The 19,692-nt window shown below is 40.7% G+C and overlaps 1 protein-coding gene across 3 annotated transcripts in view; it reads right to left on the reverse strand.

Moving 5' to 3' along the window:
- The window catches only part of NBAS (NBAS subunit of NRZ tethering complex), a 701,350-nt gene that overhangs the window by 462,611 nt on the left and 219,047 nt on the right, over window positions 1-19,692 (reverse strand). For all 3 annotated transcript variants that reach the window (XM_056564221.1, XM_056564220.1, XM_056564222.1), the window contains 4 exons: window positions 17,411-17,596; window positions 15,992-16,165; window positions 7,326-7,459; window positions 5,320-5,382 (listed from right to left, as the gene is read on the reverse strand). In XM_056564221.1, coding sequence (XP_056420196.1) covers window positions 5,320-5,382; window positions 7,326-7,459; window positions 15,992-16,165; window positions 17,411-17,596 — 557 coding nt within the window. The remainder of the gene's footprint in view (window positions 1-5,319; window positions 5,383-7,325; window positions 7,460-15,991; window positions 16,166-17,410; window positions 17,597-19,692) is intronic.

Genomic DNA, 19,692 nt, shown 5'->3' on the forward strand with positions numbered 1-19,692 from the left:
AGCAAGGAAAAGAAAGTTAGGAAACAAATGGAGGAAGCTTAAAGAGGTACTCCACTGCTCAGCGCTTGGAACAAACTGTTCCGAACGCGGGAGACGGCACCGGGAGCTCATGACGTCATAGCCCCGTCCCATCATGACTTGGATATGTCACTGACCGTTCACCTAAATGACTGACCGGGAAGGAGGGAGGAAACAGTAGAGAGGAAGAGAAATGAGGAACAGGAGGCAAGGGAAGGAGAGTCCGTAAAGAAATTTAAAGGGGTACTCCAGTGGAAAACTTTTTTTTTTTTTTTTTTAAATCAACTGGTGCCAAAAAGTTAAACAAATTTGTAAACTACTTCTATTAAAAAAAATCTTAATCCTTCCAGTACATTTTAGGGGCTGTATACTACAGAGGAAATGCTTTTCTTTTTGGATTTCTCTTCTGTCACAACCACAATGCTCCTTGCTGACCTCTGCTGTCCATTTTAGGAACTGTCCAGAGCAGCATATGTTTGCTATGGGGATTTTCTCCTGCTCTGGACAGTTCCTAAAATGGACAGCAGAGGTCAGCAGAGAGCACTGTGGTCGTGACAGAAGAGAAATCCAAAAAGGTTTTCCACTGGAGTACCCCTTTAAGGCAGAAAAGATTAAAGGGGTTATCCAGGAAAAAGATTTTTTTATATATATATATATATATCAACTGGCTCCAGAAAGTTAAACAGATTTGTAAATTACTTCTATTAAAAAATCTTAATCCTTTCAATACTTATGAGCTGCTTGAGTTGTTCTTTTCTAAGAGCTCTCTGATGACACCTGTCTCGGGAACGGCCCAGTTTAGAAGCAAATCCCCATAGCAAACCTCTTCTACTTCACAAGACAAGCAGAGAGCACTGTTGCCAGACAGAAAACAGCTCAACTTCGGCAGCTGATAATTATTGAAAGGATTAAGATTTTTTTATAGAAGTAATTTACAAATCGGTTTAACTTTCTGGAGCCAGTTGATTTAAAAAAAACGTTTTTTCCTGGAATACCCCTTTAAGGTTAGGAAGCAGGGAAAGGAAATTGGGAAGTTAGAAGGCAATAGGAGGAAGCTTAAAAAAAAAGTTGAGAGAGAAGATAGAAGGTTTATGGAGGAAGGACTCCAAATGACTAAAGCAACATAACATCCAACAGACTTCACAATACAATTGGTGGCTAGCAAAAAAGTTTTCAACAACAGATCCAATACTGTACAGGTAATTTGGGGTATCTGACTGACTGCAGAGCTGAAATAATGAACGTTTTAGGGGATCAGTCCTCATTATAGGAGTTCTATGGAATTATAACTTGGCTCTATTCACAATATACCACACCAACCTTGTTAGTAGGAGTAGAGATGAGCGAATTTACAGTAAATTTGATTCATCACGAACTTCTCAGCTCGGCAGTTGATGGCTTATCCTGCTTAAATGAGTTCAGCCTTCAGGTGCTCCCGTGGGCTGGAAAAGGTGGATACAGTCCTAGGAGACTCTTTCCTAGGAATGTATCCACCTTTTCCAGCCCACCAGAGCACCTGAAAGTTGAACTAATTTATGCAGGATAAGTCATCGACTGCCGAGCCGAGAAGTTCGTGACGAATCTAATTTACTGTAAATTCGCTCATCTCTAAGTAGGAGGAAAGGCATTTAATTTTAAGGCATTTAAAATTTGTGATGGAGTAAGAGAGACATTTGTCATTCTGTAGTTATGGAAAGCTGAGTCATAGTTTGGGTGGCAGCTTGCAATGGAGACCATGTTGTTTATTATTCAGCTTTACCAAAAATAGATATACTACAGAAATAAATGTTCCATTTTTTTATTTTTTTTATTTTAGTATCTGTCAAGGGCGAAGTCTGTGTCACCCAGCAAGCCTGTATTTTCATAAAATAAGGAGCAAGAAGGATGTGGATATTTCCTGTGCATTTCATTCTACTATCAGACATCTACAGTATTAGCATCAGACACAAGCTTCCTCAGGCCTCGCCACCAACGTTATGAAAAGAGGATATTTATGATTCAATTCGTTCCTGGCTGGTAGAGTTTATCGCTAAATCAAAAAACAGACATATCAAAAGATACTTCTTTTGCAAATAATAAGTCTGCAGGAATAATGAACAGAGTTGTAATGTCCATTGCTGTATAATTTATAGCTTTACTTACGGTAAGCTTCATGGAAAAATGAATCATTTCAAAAACTTTACACAGCGTTTATCACCTACTTTATTATTTTTAACAAATTAAACCAGATATTGCTTTTCTGATAGACTTATTTATTCTATTTTCTGTATTCTATTATGTATTCTATTTGTAGTCTGGAGAGGATTTTTAAGGTAAAGTGTTCAGGGCATGTTCCGTGACCTGTGCAGGGAGGGTAATATAGTGAGCCATGACCAACATCTACTGTTAGCTTTGGATCCTGTGTAATCTGTAATAATGGAATTCATAATGAAATAAATGCTGATAAATGATTTACTGTAAGGCTAAGTGGCCAGAGTGAATACTGAATACTTTTAACACAAAATGGGAGAGCCTATGATGCCGGAGTGCTGTGCTCTGGTCTCTTTGGCGGTCCCATAGAAATGAATGGAGAGCAAGTCGTCTGCAGCACTATGGATAGGGGAGAAGTTAGTTTGTTGCTGGAGTTCTCCTTTAAATATGTTTCACATTAAACAAACACAGATTAACACATATTGAAAACACAATAGAAGTTTAGGGCGGCACTGCCTGGATTCCCACCATATAATGCCTAGTACCTGGAGAGGTGCCGAATTAAGAGAAGCCGCAATCCCACAGTCAGTCTTTCGGTGCTCAGTAGCAAATAGAGCAAATAGTAGCAAATGTTCATAACATGCAAAGAGAAAAGATGCTCACGGCACTCGATGCGCTGACATGATTTTGCTTCTTTATTCAGACAAAGGGGTTCACAGACATGGAGTGGAGACAGAAACGGCAGGTCAACGACCATTTCACCTCAACCGCTGCTTCTGCTGGTCCACTGGGGTGAAGCAGAAGTCGCGGTTGCGGCGAAACGGTCGGTGACCTGCCCTTTCTGTTTCCACTCCATGTCTGTGAACCCCTTTGTCTGAATAAAGAAGCGATATGATGTCAGCGTGCCGTGAGCATCTTTTCTCTCTGCATGTTATTAACACATATTGAGAGGGAAGGATTGTAAAACGTGAAGAGCGAAGCATAACTCCAGCAGTGTTCTCCAATATGCGTTGCAAAGTTTGGGATGGAGAGATTCTGTAAATACTGTGTGGGTGGTGGCTCGGAACTCGCTGGGCATTGCACAGCTGCATCGGCAACCCAACCATCCAGCATGTGCAGGGATTCTTCATAACAAAACTTTGCAAATTGGGCAGGATTTTATCATTATATAGTGACAAGGAAAATGTACCCCTCCCAAACAAAAGGAAAACCTAAAAATATATCATTTAGACATGATTTAAACAACAGGGCATTTTAAATTACACATACCCTGAGTAATCCCTTAAAGGGTCACTGTCATTAAAACAATTTTTTTCTATTGCACTCCTTATGGTAAATGAAAAATATTTCTGATACACTTTGATTTAAAAAAATTAAGTTTTCTATGTTTTATTTGTGCTTAAAAAAGCTCAAGAGCACATTTCCCCCCAACTCATACACAGACTTTGGACCAAAGTCCAAACACAGGAAGTGTCGCCTGGAGTGCTGAGGGGGGGGGGGGGGGGTGTCCAGCCTCATCCAATCATAGCTCCTCTCACAGGAAAATGGGGGAATAGGTGCTCTTGAGCTTTTTTAAGCACAAATAAAACATAGAAAACTTCATTTTTTTTAAACAAAGTATATTAGAAATATTTTTCATTTACCATAAGGAGTGCAATAGAAAAATGTGTTTTAATGAGAGTGCCCATTTAATGATTAATCAGCCAAGGTCAGCAACACTCCATGACCCCAACCAAGCAGAAAATCAGTTTTACACTGAATCACTGGGACAGAGTTTAAAAAAATGGTAGGGGGTCCTGTTCTTCTTTGTCTCTTTGCACACCCTAAGAGGCAGCAGCATAAAAACATTATAAAGCATTATAAGATGTGAATCCAGCACTGGTGTGCAATCTTATACTCTCAGCAAGCAAGTGCACTTTTGTTTTTTAGGGTGCATTCCCACAGGGCGTATACGCAGCGTATTTGACGCTGCGCAAAATTTATGGCAGCAGCGGGAAATACGCTGCGTATTCCTTGCTCACTATACACACAGGGCTTTCCGGCGGCAGCCCTATGTGTGTAGTGAGTTTTAGAGGCGGAGCCGCATGCCGGCGTTTCTGTGACACGCGGCTCTGCCTCCAAAACTCACTGCACATATAGGGCTGCCGCCGGAAAGCCCTGTGTGTATAGTGAGCAAGGAATATGCAGCGTATTTCCCGCTGCTGCCATAAATTTTGCGCAGCGTCAAATACGCTGCGTATACGCCCTGTGGGAACGCACCCTTACAGTCTCTGTTTACTCTTGGCTCTCTCTGCAGTCACTACCTTCCCCTTTTTACAGTTTTTCCCTCACCTCTCCATACACTTGTATTGCCAGGATGTAAACTGATCCCTTAGTGAGCTTAAAGGGGTTATCCAAGAAAAAAACTTTTTTTTTATATATCAACTGGCTCCAGAAAGTTAAACAGATTTGTAAATTACTTCTATTAAAAAATCTTAATCCTTTCAGTACTTATGGGCTTCTGAAGTTAAGGTTGTCCTTTTCTAAGTGCTCTCTGATGACACGTGTCTCAGGAACCGCCCAGTTTAGAAGCAAATCCCCATAGCAAACCTCTTCTAAACTGGGCAGTTCCCGAGACACGTGTCATCAGAGAGCACTTAGACAGAAAAGAACAACCTTAACTTCAGAAGCTCATAAGTACTGAAAGGATTAAGATTTTTTAATAGAAGTAATTTACAAATCTGTTTAACTTTCTGGAGCCAGTTGATATATATATATAAAACTTTTTCCTGGATAACCCCTTTAAAAATGGACTTGGCTGTTTTTATAGGAGTGGATGATAGATTTAAAAAGAAGAGGGCAAGAAAAGCGAGAGAGCATGGTGCTTTAATCTCTGCAATGCATTTTAAACTTCACTTTCCAATCATGATAACTATAAGAAAATATGTATGTCACTATAAATTTGCAAGGTAGAACCACCTCACCCCCCAATGCTTTCTAATGCTCCCAAACCTCTTTGCAATGGAGTAATCTCAGACACAGTGCTTCAGATACTGAAAAAACATGTTCATTTCATCGCTGTGTACAAGGCTAAAGAGGATCCAGGAATTGGGGAAATCGAATGTGTGTTACCTGAGGATTTGTTCAAGCTGATCCACCTTGTCATGCAGAGATTTAGTTATGTCTGTCTCCACGCTGGGAATAAGAAGGAAAGAGACACACAATCAGATAGCTGGCTATAATTTCCTGCAGTTATTACCATGGCATTACTGAGTGACACAAACAATAAGCAAGTCTCCGTTCCACACCATGCACTCTTATGTCTTAGGAGATTTGCACTGTCTTGTAGTCAAAGAGTGACGTTATTGTGATGGGTGACGGGAAAAAGATTTATAAACAGGACAAAAAATAAGAGAAAAAAACAAAGCAATATCTCAAATAATGTGTATTCACTGGGATCTTTTCATTTAAACTGGAAAGCCATCCAACGCTATACATATATAAAAATATATACATATATGTCAGGAATAGATATTGGGGGGGTTTCTTTGAGATTGAACACATACCGATTTCCCCACAACAATAGGAGGTCAACCATTATGGTGCCAATACAAATAACATGAGCCAAAACCAACCTGCAAACTATCTGTAGTGTACAGGGGGTGGGCCAACTTTATACCAACTAATGATCTGGGTGAAGGAAGGATCGGGCATGTTAAATTACAAAGCCCAATCCTTTTGTTCTCAACAAGATAAGGTGCTGCCAGATGTGTCCTGCGCTGTTTATTCCACTCTCCCCAAGGAGAACACATGCACTCTTGGATTGTGTACAGGGAGGAGAGAAGGAATAGCTGTTGGCTGAACAAGAATTTGGCAAATGGCTACTGAAGGTGCACTTATTTACAGGGACACTCTATAATGACGATAATATGGCCATGCTACTCTCTGGTCAGCAATAAACAAGGCAATCTCCACTTAAGTTATCTTCCTTCTCACAATGAGGGGGGTAAAGAAACCCATAACAAAGACAATGAATCCAACCCTATCCATAATAGGGCTAACAATAAGCAGACCAGAAGGAGTGAGCCCTTAACATACCCAAAACCTTAAAGGGGTACTCCGGCCCCAAGACATCTTATCCCCTATCCAAAGGATAGGGGATAAGATATCTGATTGCGGTAGTCCCGCCGCTGGGGACCCCTGCAATATAGCATGGAGCACCCACCTGTAAGCACTGCAGGAAGCGCTGGAGGCTCTCAGTGTTATGCCTGCCGACCATGGGGACGGCACGTCCCCTCCCATAGACTTTCATTGAGGGGGCGGGACGTCACACGGGGGTGGAGACGTGACATCAAGATACTCCGTCCCCGTGGTCGGGAGGCATAACACCGAGAGCCTCCAGCGCTTCCTGCAGTGCTTACGGGTGGGTGCTGCATGCTAGATTGCAGAGGTCCCCAGCGGCAGGACCACCGCGATCAGACATCTTATCCCCTATCCTTTGGATAGGGGATAAGATGTCTTGGGGCCAGATACCACCTTAAGGTGCCCATATACCTTAGATTAAAGTTGATTGACAATTTCAACCAAAATGATCATACATTTGGTAAAATTTAACAATATACGACAATTTTAGCCAACTGCTGACCAACTGTTCTCATCCGAAAAGTCGGCCATGTTTAAAAACGAAACTTTGACAAAGGATTGTGAATGAAAAATCCTTCAGGAAAGAACATTCTAAGAATATTTGTGCGGGCATACATATTTTAGTCCATGTTGGACGTTAAAGTTGTTTAACAATTTTTCAATCACCAATTAAAATTTGCCTATCGTGCATGGCCTCCACTAGTGCTTAGAGACAGAATTTCTTTAGCTACCTAGGAGTCCGAATATCTAGGAAGTGTATCGTACGATCACAGTAACACACAACTTCATGGTGGCACACGTTTGTCGAGCACCATTGAACCATATTAACCTTCATGGTGGCACAAGTCTCTGCATGTAAAAAGATGAGTTATATGCTCTGAAATATGGTTATGTCTAATCCTAGAGCCAATGTCTATGGTAATATCCATTTTAGAGAACAAGCTTTCTGTTTACTAACTGACAGACTTCATTGTGCATAGATGAATTTCCCTTACCCATAGCCCCTCTGTGGTAAGCATTCAAGGATGTCATAGCAAAGGGAAAGCTGGTCATCCCGATTACAAATGTAGATGGATTCTAGAGCGATTATCATCAGCTGGTCCTGACCGGGGATAAGCTTTTGTTGGCACTAAAATGAAAAAAAAAAAAATTATAATATATTATAATAATAATAATAACAATAATAATAGTAGCACCAGGTTGCAAACTTGCTACTAATCAGAAATGTTACAGAAGCCAATGAAAACCTGATATATTGAGTAATGCCTAGTGTAAAACCTAATATATTAAAATATGATATATAATTTAGTAGTGACTAAAAGCTTGCTGGAAATCGGTCACATATTTTGACTGTCCAGTCTCTGTTTAGATAATTTTTAAGTTGTCCCTGTCATTTACCCCTTCACGCAATTGGGTGAAAAATAATGTCGAATGAAGGGTGTATAAAGAAGGCTGAGTCTGATTTCAATCCAGCAGCTCCCAGCTGCTTTCCCCTTTAGGGACGCAGCTCATTTTGACCTTAACCCGTTAAAGAGGTACTCCACTGGAAAACATTTTATTTTAAATCAACTGGTGCCAGAAAGTTAAACAGATTTGTAAATTACTTCTATTAAAAAATCTTAATCATTCCAGTACTTATCAGCTGCTGTTATGATCAGCAGGAAGTTCTTTTCTTTTTGAGTTTCCTTTCAGTCTGACCACAGTGCTCTCTGCTGACAACTCTGTCCATTTTAGGAACTGTCCAGAGCAAGATAGGTTTTCTATGGGGATTTGCTCCTACTCTGGACAGTTCCTAAAATGGACAGAGGTGTCAGCAGAGAGTACTATGGTCAGGCAGACAGGAAATTCAAAAAGAAAAGAACTTCCTGTGGATCATACAGCAGCTGATAAGTACTGGAAAGATTACGATTTTTTAATAGAAGCAATTTACAAAACTTTTTAACTTTCCGACACCAGTTGATTAAAAAAAAAAAAAAGTTTTCCAGTGGATTATGGATGCAGCCGTTTTTTGCAAATCTGACCACTGTCACTTTAAGCATTAATAACTCTGGGATGCTTCAACTTATGAATTTGATTCAGAATTTATTCTACTTTATGTTAGTGGTAAATTTTCATCGATACTTGTATCATTTCTTGGTGAAAAAAATCCAAAATTTTCCATGAAAATTTCAAAATCGGAATTTCAGGGACAAGTTCAGTTTCAAAGTGAATTTGGGGGTCTTTCTGTTATAAATACCCTATAATTATGAAAACTGCACCCCTTAAAGTATTCAAAATGACATTCAGAAAGTGTGTAAACCCTTTAGGTGTCTCACAGGAAAAGCAGCAACGTGTAGGAGAAATTTTTTTTTTTACATTTTTACAAGGGGTAATAGGTAGAAATGTCCCCCAAAATCTAGTGCTCTGTGGGTGCACTAGAGGGTTCAGAAGGGAAGGAGCGAAATGGTTTTTGGGGGGCATGTCTCATAAAGAAGCCCCCATGGTGCCAGAACAGAAAAAACACCCCCACATGGCACACTATGTGGGAAACCACACCCCCTAAAGGAACGTAACAAGGGGTACAGAGAGCTTTAACACCCCACAGATGTTTGATGAATTTTCAGTAGAGTTGGATGTGAAAATGAAAAATGTAATAATTTTTTATTTTATTTTTTAAACTAAAATGCTGGTGTTACCCCACATTTTTCATTTTTACAAGGAGTAATAAGAGAAAAAGCCCCCAAAATGTGTAACCCCATTTCTTCTGAATATGGAAATACCCTATATGTGAATGTAAAGTGCTCTGCGGGCAAACTACAATGCTCAGAAGAGAAGGAGCGCCATTGGGCTTTTGGAGAGAAAATTTGGTTGGAATAGAAGGATTACAAAGCCCCTCGTGGTGCCAGAACAGTGGACCCCCGCACATGTGACCCCATTTTGGAAACTACACCCCTCATGGAATTTAATAAGGGGTGCAGTGAGCTTTTACACCCCACTGGCATTTGACAGATTTTTTTTTTTTTTTTTTTTTTTTTTAACAGTGGGCTGTGCAAATGAAAAATTAAACTTTTGATTTCCACGGACCATTGTTCAAACAATCTGTCAGACACCTGTGGGGGTGTAAATGCTCACTGTACCCCTTATTACATTTTGTGAGGGGTGTTGTTTCCAAAATGGGGTCACATGTGGGGGGGTCCACTGTTCTGGCAGCATGGGGGGGGGGGGGATTTGTAAACGCACATGGCCTTCAATTCCAGACAAATTCTCTCTTCAAAATCCCAATGGCGCTCCTTCTCTTCTGAGCATTGTAGTTCACCAGCAGAGCAATTTACATCCACACATGGGGTATTTTCATACTCAGAAAAGATGGTGTTAAAAATTTAGGGGGGATTTTTCTCCTATTACCCCTCGTGAAAATAAAAACTTTGGGAGTAAAACCAGCATTTTAGTGAAAAAATATTTATTTTTCATTTTCACGTCCAACTTTAACAAAACTTTTTCAAACATTGGTGGGGTGTAAAGGCTCACTATACCCATTGTGATGTTTGGTGAGGGGGTTTAGTTTCCAAAATGGGGTCACATGTGGGTGACTTTTTTTTTGCGTTTATGTCAGAACCGCTGTAACGATCAATCACCTCTGTGCAAATCGCCAATTTAGACATCAAATATACATAGTGCACACTTACTCCTGAGCCTTGTTGTGCGCCCGCAGATCACTTTACACCCACATATGAGGTATTTCCGTACTCCGGAGAAATTGCATTACAAATTTTGGGGAACTTTTTTTCCTTTTACCTCTTGTAAAAACGTAATGGTGCAACACCAGCATGTTAATATAAAAAAAATTTTTTTTACACTAACATGCTGGTGTACCCACAACTTTACCTTTTCATACAGGGTAAAAGGAGAAAAAGCCCCCTAAAATGTATAATGCAATGTCTCCAGAGTACGGAAATACCCCATATGTGGCCCTAAACTGTTGCTTTGAAATATGACAGGGCTCCAAAGTGAGAGAGCTTCATGTGCCTTTGAGGCCTAAATTAGGGATTTGCACAGGCACAAACATGTGTTCCCCAAACATGGTGCCTCCACCTGTAGCAAAACTCCCAGCATGCCTGGACTCCCAGCATGCCTTTTTAATTTTGCGAAGGTGTAGTGAAGTGTAGTGTTTTTAGGGTACAGTCACACTAGTGGGGGTCCACAGCGAGTTTCCCGCTGGGAGTTTGAGCTGCGGCGGAAATTTGCTGCAGCTCAAACTTAAAGCGTAAAACTAGCTGTAAATCCCTGCCCGTGTGAATGTACATGGGGGGGGGGGGCTAAACTTCAAATATTGCAAAACTACAATTCCCAGCATGATCTGACAGACCGTGCATGCTGGAAGTTGTAGTTATGCAACAGCTGGAGGCACACTGTTTGGGAAACACAATCAGGTAACAGACTACCGCAGTGTTTCCGCACCAGTGTACCTCCAGCTGTTTCAAAAATTCAACTCCCAGCATGCATTGTCTGTCAATGCATGCTGGGAGTTGTGGTTTTGCAACAGCTGGAAGCATATGGGTTGGGAAATACTAAGTTAAAAAACCAGACAGTGTTTCCAAACCAGTGTGCCTCCAGCTGTTGCAAAACTACAACTCCCAGCATGCTCGGACAGCAGAAGGGCATGCTGGTAGTTGTAGTTTTACCACATCTGGCCCTTCAGATGTTGCCAAGCTATAACGCTCAGCATGCCTGGCCTGGCATGCTGGGCGTTGTAGTTTTGCAACATGTGGAAGTACACAGTTTGGAGACCACTATACAGTGGTCTCCAAACTGTAGCCCTCCAGATGTTGAAAAACTACAACTTCCAGCATGCCCAGACAGCCTTTGGCTATCTGGGCATGCTGGGAGTTGTAGTTGTGAAACTACAAGGCAGCAGTGAAGTTCACTTACCAGATCTTCACTGCTGCCTCTGCCGACTGCATTCTGCTGCCGCCGGTCCCCCGCTGTCTGCCGCCGGTAACCGCCATGACACCATCTTAAACCCGCCCCTGCCCTGCGATTTGTCGGTCAGTTCTGACTAGCCAATTGCAGGCTTGTCTCTGACAGCTCCGATCATCCCTATTTTCCGGGCGACCAGGTCACCATAGACCCGATCAGCCCGGAAAAGCCGTGATTCGCCAGTCAGAATCTCAGGACCACCAGAGCGATATGCCGGGATGGCTGCTGATAGAGATCTGCAGTCATCCCGTTCCAATCACCGCGTCCAGAGGCGCGGTGATCAAGGAACGCAGCGCCGTAAGTACAGCGATGTGCGCGAAGTGATACTTTGCAGCACCGTACATTTACAGCGCTTATCGTTAAGGGGTTACAGCAGCTGAGGTTCATCGCTAAAAGCTGGCGCGATCTATTACTTTGTCATTATGTGTTGTATCCATTGCATATGTTAACTTTATTGTGGGAGGATGCCTGCCCACTTGGATACTCCTATGTTACCTTTTTTCTTATGTTTGTATTTTTTTTTTTATGTCTTTATGAAAATAATAAATACTTTAAAAAGAAAAAAAACAAAAAAAAAACAAAGCTGCAAGAATATCTGGTGAGTGCACCGTTACTTTTTTTTTTTTTTTTCTTTTGTCTGAGGATTTTTCATATACTACATTGTCACGGGAAGCACCATTCAGATGTACAGATCGAAGATGTATCTGAACACTACAGATTAAGCATTTGAATAATGAGTCAGTGCCGGACACCCAATTCTTCCTAAATATAGACAGAGTTATAGGTTGATCTTGATAAACTCTCTAGACTTTCAACCTTATGAACTCTTACACAATATATTACTTTTAGAGATGAGCGAACTTACAGTAAATTCGATTCGTCACGAACTTCTCGGCTCGGCAGTTGATGACTTTTCCTGCGTCAATTAGTTCAGCTTTCAGGTGCTCCAGTGGGCTAGAAAAGGTGGACACAGTCCTAGGAGACTCTTTCCTAGGAATGTATCCACCTTTTCCAGCCCACCGGAGCACCTGAAGGCTGAACTAATTTACGCAGGATAAGTCATCAACTGCCGAGCCGAGAAGTTTGTGACAAATCGAATTTACTGTAAGTTCGCTCATCTCTAATTACTTTTATAAAAAAAAAAAAAAATAATAATAATAATAATAATAATAATAATAATAATAATCTCACATATAGTTAGCACCAAAAGATATCCCCCCTCTGGAACATACACCACGGAAAGGTAAAGTAAACATAGATAATTCAATTACATTATTGCCAGAACGCCCCCTGACGAAGCTCAGTCGGAGCGAGTCGTACGCTGAGGTTTTCATGCACTCGGGTAAGATTAATCTACATGATACCTACCAAGATCTAATATTATTACTTTGTGGTTGGTCCTATTATAAGTGTTTATACTTGCACTATTCACGTTACATAGGCTTATTTGTAAGCATGTGACCAAAGCAATAATGTCATTGAATTATCTATGTTTACTTTTCCTTTCTGTGATGTAATGTCCCAGAGGGGATATCTTTTGGTGCCGACTATTTATGTGAACTATACGTGATTTTGGCGTTTTTTATTTTCTATACACTACACAGATTTGTGTTGGTTTCATTTCTTTAATATTTAGTACCTTTGATAGTTTTGTAATACAACCTTATTAACCATATCATAAAAATTACTAAAACTCCCAGTCATCAGGGAGCCCTACTGCGCTCCAAGCCAAGGTGTAATGATGTTCACACATGCATGTTGCGAAGTCTAGATTTTGAGAAATATACATTTTTAGACAGAAGCAAGATAGACACATAGGATCAGCAAGCGGATAGTATATTTTTGGCATTATTAAGAACATGTTTTCAATTCCAAGCCTTCGGATTTGCATAAAATTCTCTCCCTAAACAATGATGAGGGTAAAATATCTCGACGTCAAATTAGTTAATCAAGAACTAAAGGAGCTCACAAAATCGTCTAATCTTCGAAGCCCAAATGATGGTGATGAAATATGATTTATTGTTCGCACATCTGTAGAGCGGCCTCATTTATAATGGGAACGTGCTGCCACTGCTTAATTATTCAAAGCTGTTGCTAGGCTATGGGAAAAAACGCATTCTCAGAGCACTCAAAGAGCACAGAAACTATACCGTACAGACCTGGACAATGAACTGCATTGTGTTCTATAGGCAAGGAAGATCAGGCACTGCTATAGTGGGACACTTGGATTATTATTTGGGTGACATAGGTAGAGGTTAAAGGGGTACTCCACTGGAAAACATTTTTTTTTTCTTTAATCAACGGGTGCCAGAAAGTTAAATAGATTTGCAATTTACTTATATTAAAAAAAATCTTAATCCTTCCAGTACTTATCAGCTGCTGTATGCTCCACAGGAAGTTCTTTTCTTTTTGAGTTTCCTTTCCACAGTGCTGACACTGACACCTCTGTCCATGTCGGGAACTGTCCAGAGCAGGAGAGGTTTGCTATAGGGATTTTCTCCTACTTTGGACAGTTCCTGACATGGACAGAGGTGTCAGCAGAGAGCACTGTGGTCAGACAGAAAATAAATTCAAAAGAAAAGAACTTTATGTGGAGCATACAGCAGTTGATAAATACTGGAAGGATTAAGATTTTTTTTTTTTTTTTTTTTTTATAGAAGTGATTTACAAATCTTTAACTTTCTGGCACCAGTTGATTTGATCAATTTATAAAACAGTGTTTCCCAACCAGGGTTCCTCAAGCTGTTGCAAAACTACAACTCCCAGCAAGCCCGGACAGCCAAAGGCTGTCCGGGCTTGCTGGAAGTTGTAGTTTTGCAACAGCTGAGCAACACTGGTTGACAAACGCTGCTTTAGAAAGACGTTTTCCATCATTGCACCTGTTGCCACTGCAAACAAAAAGGATAGGTTTTGCAATAAAATTACCCATTCAGAAGGTTTATGATACTGATTTTTTACCTGCGCCGCTCCCATAGATATGACCCGCTGTAGCCTAATTTGACCAAGCTTTAAACGAGTCCTGTCGCGGCAATCTGGTGGCAGGATATGTGTAACCTGGCCGGGCATTTTCGTAGCCCGAGACTTGGTCTGACATGACGTGATCAGGAGTAAAAAATTCCACAGACTTTGCATGGGACATCCGGCATTTTGACACCTGATAGTGTCATGTTGGTCAAAGTCTCGGGCTATGAAAATGCCCGGTCAGTTTACACATATCCTGCCACCGGGTCGTCATGCCAGGCACTCTGTAAATCTAAGCTAAATCCACAGCTCTTGGAGAGACCAGCTTACTATCTAATGCTTATGTAGTTATGTTGATACTCTTACCTACTGTTTTTTTAATCAGTGTGCCTCCAGCTGTTTCAGAACTACAACTCCCAGCCTTCCCGGACAACCCATTTTTAGATCCACTGCAGATTTCAAGTTGTGAAATCTGTGATTGCGGATCCGCAACTGCGAATTTAACAAGGCAATTCTTATGCATGTTTTACTGTTTTGTAAAATCTGCAACTGCGGATCTGGTGTGTGAATACACCCGGAAAATAGATTAAGGGTTTTTTCACACACACCAGATGCACAAATTTTCTGGACCATTGCAACTTTAAACCAGACACAACATACAATGCTACAGACAGTCCAAATCTGTGAAACTTGAAAATGGCTGGAAGAACCGACCAATCAGAATGGCCATTCAATGGAAAATCCCTGTATTACTGAAGTGCATGCACTGACTGGCTGTCTGGTAGTGCCCCCTACAGTACAGGGAAGTACTACATGTTCTGTACTATTCTTTACCTGTACCAGGGTTAGCTGCTCTATTAGACACCAGGTGAGGGCAGCTAGATTTTACATTTTTAGGCCATTGTGTGTACTTGTTCAGGACCCTGAAGAAGCTCCTGTCCTCTACACAGACAGTGATTACAGCTCCCGGACGATCTTTCTTACTTTTATATGTAAGGATTTGCTTTATCTGTATTAGCTATCTACATATTCTTTAATCCTCAATTACCAGGTTTTCATAGAGTTATGGTCTCAGCATACAATGGTCGTCCTGGAACCAATTCATATTGTAACTTGAGAAACCACTGTATTGTAAAATACAAGTACACAGTATAGTAAAACAGACCCTTCTGGAGAGTTGACAGATCCTCTAAAGTAGGATATAAATGTGTTTATTGTAATATTGTGTGTGTTTCCTAGGAGCAGTCCGTATAGACTCGGAAATTCTGCTGCAGAATATGTAAACAAATGAAGCCCTAATCTATGAAGATGATATCTGTGAATTTGGAAGATGCAAACACGTTAATGATGCTCGAGGCATAAAACATTCAGAGCTAAAAATATTTACACAGCAGCAAATGGCTGTACAATTACCGAATATTTCAGCTTGCTGTAGACGGCGGTGACACAAGGTGCTGGCAGCGCAGCAACAAGTCAAGGCTTTTTAATACTTATTTTTTCCGTCTCCAACCCCCATTACGGTGTTAGTTTTATTTTGCATGTGGTGACAGAACTAAGTGATTTTTTTCCTTCTTAAACACTGCAAACAATGCTTCAGCAAATAACTCCCTGGGAAATTCATGAATAGAAATGAGCATCAGAAACTCAGGCCTGTCATACCCAAGAAAGCACTTATGTCCATATCTGCAAGAACAGTGTCATGAAGCAAAGCAAACAGATAAAAGGAACAGGAGCATCAACTTACATCGGGCTTGGAATGCTGAAAAATCTTTAGAGGGAATTTAAGGTCGTCCTTGGCCTGGGTTACTATATAGCCTTTCAGCAGTGTGTTTGCTGCTCCTGGAGTCTGAGCCTCACAACGATGGAGGAAAGGAACCATCCATTGATAGGTGTTCTTCACGTAGTGTTCTTCTGAGGACTGGAAGATAATAGGTTTAGAAAACAAATAAGCTATATTAATGGGGCTTAATGTGGGACTAGTCATTCAAAATTATTATTAAAGGGGTACTCGCCTGGAAAACATTTTTATTATTTTAATCAACTGGTGCCAGAAAGTTATAACCATATTCGGAAATAATTTTTATTTAAAAATCTTAATCCTTCTAGTAAGTATATTAAAAAAAATTATTTTACAACTGCATGGGCATAGTACTAAGAAAAAAAAATAATAATAATCCCAGAATACACCTTTGAAGATCAAGGAAAAATAGAGTGCCTCTGCATTTTATGCACTCACCTTAAAAGGGGTACTCCACTGGCCAGTGTTCCGGCTGCGTTCAGAACATTTAGCTCCAAACGCTGTGTACGTGCTGCGATGGGGGTGGCCATGCTCCTTCATGACATCAGGTCACGCCCCCTAAATGCAAGTCTATGGGAGCGGCGTCACGCCCCATCCCACAGTCTTGCATTGAGGGGGCATGTCCTGACGTCATGAGGGGGCGTGGTCAACCCCCGTAACATGCGCACAGTGTACGGAACTAAATGTTCTGAACGCAGCCGGAACACTGGCCAGTGGAGTACCCCTTTAAGACATTGTGCTCAGGAGACTTAACACTATTAGGACGCTTAGTGTACAGTACAATACATGAAACCGATCAACCCTCCCATGTCCTATGTATGGGTAGGTAGTTCAACAGATTAAGCCTCAACAGACTCAGCTTCAACACATCTTGAAGAATGGGTCACTTATTCAGCACTTGCCCAATTTGCAATAATTTATTTTGCACCAATGTAATAGAAATGAGTATATATAGAAAAATGTATGCGTTCTTTCAGAGCCGCAGAGGTGTACAGCAAAGCTTGGTCTATTATAGGTGCGCTGTAGGTTCTTGCACTGTGCCAATATTATTGTGATGCGGAAATAAAGTGTCTCTGTGTCTGTCTCCATATCATTCACAATGTGTTTCAGCTGTAACAGCACAGGGTGCAGCACCTAAGGCTGTAATCACATAAACTAAAATTTATTAACACAGTAAACAACCCATAAAATTAAGTTATGTTATTTTTTTGTTGCATGATGAACACTCCAAAAATCACAATGGCTAAGTTAATATTTATTTTACATTATATGTTTACCAAAATGGCACCATTAAAACCTGTGAAAAAACATAGTAGATCACTGGTTATCCCACAACACTGCAAAACATTCTTTATCATAACTTACATTTTCCATAAGAAGCCGCAGTTTGTCGATGTCCTTCATTTGGTGCAGGTCTTTCAGAGTCAAAGACACATCACTGTTGGCCTCGTACACAAGGGTCTCCAACGTGACCAGATCATCACAGAGCCGCTCCAATCCAGGAATATTCTTCTCCTTTCCCAGGCGTACCAATGAAAGTGCACCGTCCACCTACAGTTCAGCAAAAGTAAGTATTAATAAGTAGTTTTTGAAGGTCTATAGCAAAAAAATTTACTTCTAATCCAGATAATAGAATTTATAATTCAGAGGGAGTACTAAGCTCCAGGACCAAGTTCAAACAATGTGATCCAAGGAAGAAGCAGCACTCCACAACTCCAGAATGAAACAAAAAGTAATGTAATTACCCATACGGTAATGAACTGTCACATTTCGGTTCAACCTTCATTAACATATTGCACCAAGCAACAGGTCCAAATTTAGCAATCTGCCTGAAAATGAATATGTCTGGGTTTTGCCCATAATAACCAATCACAGCTCAGCTTTAATTGTACCAGAGCTCATTTAGACATGAAAGCGGACAACATCTGGAATGAGTTTGTACGTTCGCCCTGAGTTTGCATGAGATTTCTCTAGGTACTTCGGTTTCCTCCCACACTCCAAAGACATACTGATAAGTGAGTTAGATTGTGAGCCCCACAATGAATCGCAGAGGAATCTTTGCGCGCTATACAAATAAAAAATTATTATTATTTTTCCCCTATATGTTTAACATTTCAGCCCCTCTATTGCTCCAGGTAAATAAACTGCCACTGAATATTTATTTTAATTATTGTTATATACAGTATATATTTATAGTTAGATAGATACAAAAAAAGGTTGGTCAGTACATTCTGATACACAACATTTGTATGAAAGAAGTATACAGGTGCACGCTGCTGCTTCTGAACTACAAATACAAGCAAAATAATTACAATAGTTTTCCTAATATACTTCTTTAAAAAAAAAAAAAAAAAGTTCACAAACTGCCTTTGAAAATCCCACCACTAGGGGTCCTGGACACTGATGAATCCCACAGCAGCATGAGCGTGTCCAAGGGTCATGGACACAAGATGGCTGAATGATAAGGCTGCAAGGGGAAAATAGCCTGCAGCAACACTGCTGTAACACAGTTTTACCAATCACGTGCCTCCAGCTGTTGCAAAACTACAATTTCAAGCATGACTGGACAGTCAAAGGATGTCTGGGCATGCTTTGAGTTGTAGTTTTGCAAAAGCTGTAGGCTCACAGCTAAAGGAAGCACTACCCAAGTCCCAGCATTACAGGACTGTAAAGGATGATACCCATGAATGACACAAAAAACCACTGTACTTTTAGCACTGAACCTTTGCACTGACTACTAATTTAGGAAGAGTAAGAGTACAGGTAATGTCCAATAATCATTTTATGTTTGTGTATACAGCATGAAACCAAAGAGGAAAGGGTTACAGAGCAGGGCTGCCAGGCTCTAGCTGAGAGTCAGTGTGTACCATCCCACCATGATAAGGTGACCTCATTTGGGACAGACCCTACACTATGACAATTTCTGGGCATGTAAGGTCTACCACATCCTGCACCTAATGAAATGGGTGAGGTGCAGGAACCAAATTGGAGGCAGCCACTTCCCCCACATGTGTAGGGTCTGTCCCAAAGAGGTCACCTTATCGTGGTGGGACGGTACACACTATTTGGACAAATGGTAAGATAAGAACCTCTATTTTTTTTCAACACAGCAGTATTGCTAAGTTAAACATGTCATATTTCATATATAGCTTTGTGCTAGCAGTGTGCTGCTTTAATTCTTTTGCTTGGATAGATAGCTAGATAAAACGATTAGAGTCCCACAGCTAGAGATGAGCAAACTTACAGTAAATTTGATTTGTCACGAACTTCTCGGCTCGGCAGTTGATGACTTTTCCTGCGTAAATTAATTCAACCTTCAGGTGCTCCGGTGGTCTGGAAAAGGTGGATACATTCCTAGGAAAGAGTCTCCTAGGACTGTATCCACCTTTTCCAGCCCACCGGAGCACCGGAAAGCTGAACTAATTTATGCAGGAAAAGTAATCAACTGCATAGCCGAGAAGTTTGTGACAAATCGAATTTACTGTAAGTTTGCTCATTTCTACCCACAGCACACAAAGGTAAAGTGCAAAAACTGGATGTGTTTATTGGGGGTACTGTAGCAGGTAATGTTACCTGACAGATTCTCAGGAGTGGGCTCTGAAATGTTGGGGATACTATCAGACTAAATCTATTATACTCCATATGAT

The sequence above is a fragment of the Hyla sarda genome, chromosome 3 (genome assembly GCF_029499605.1).
Source record: "Hyla sarda isolate aHylSar1 chromosome 3, aHylSar1.hap1, whole genome shotgun sequence".
NCBI lineage: Eukaryota > Metazoa > Chordata > Amphibia > Anura > Hylidae > Hyla > Hyla sarda.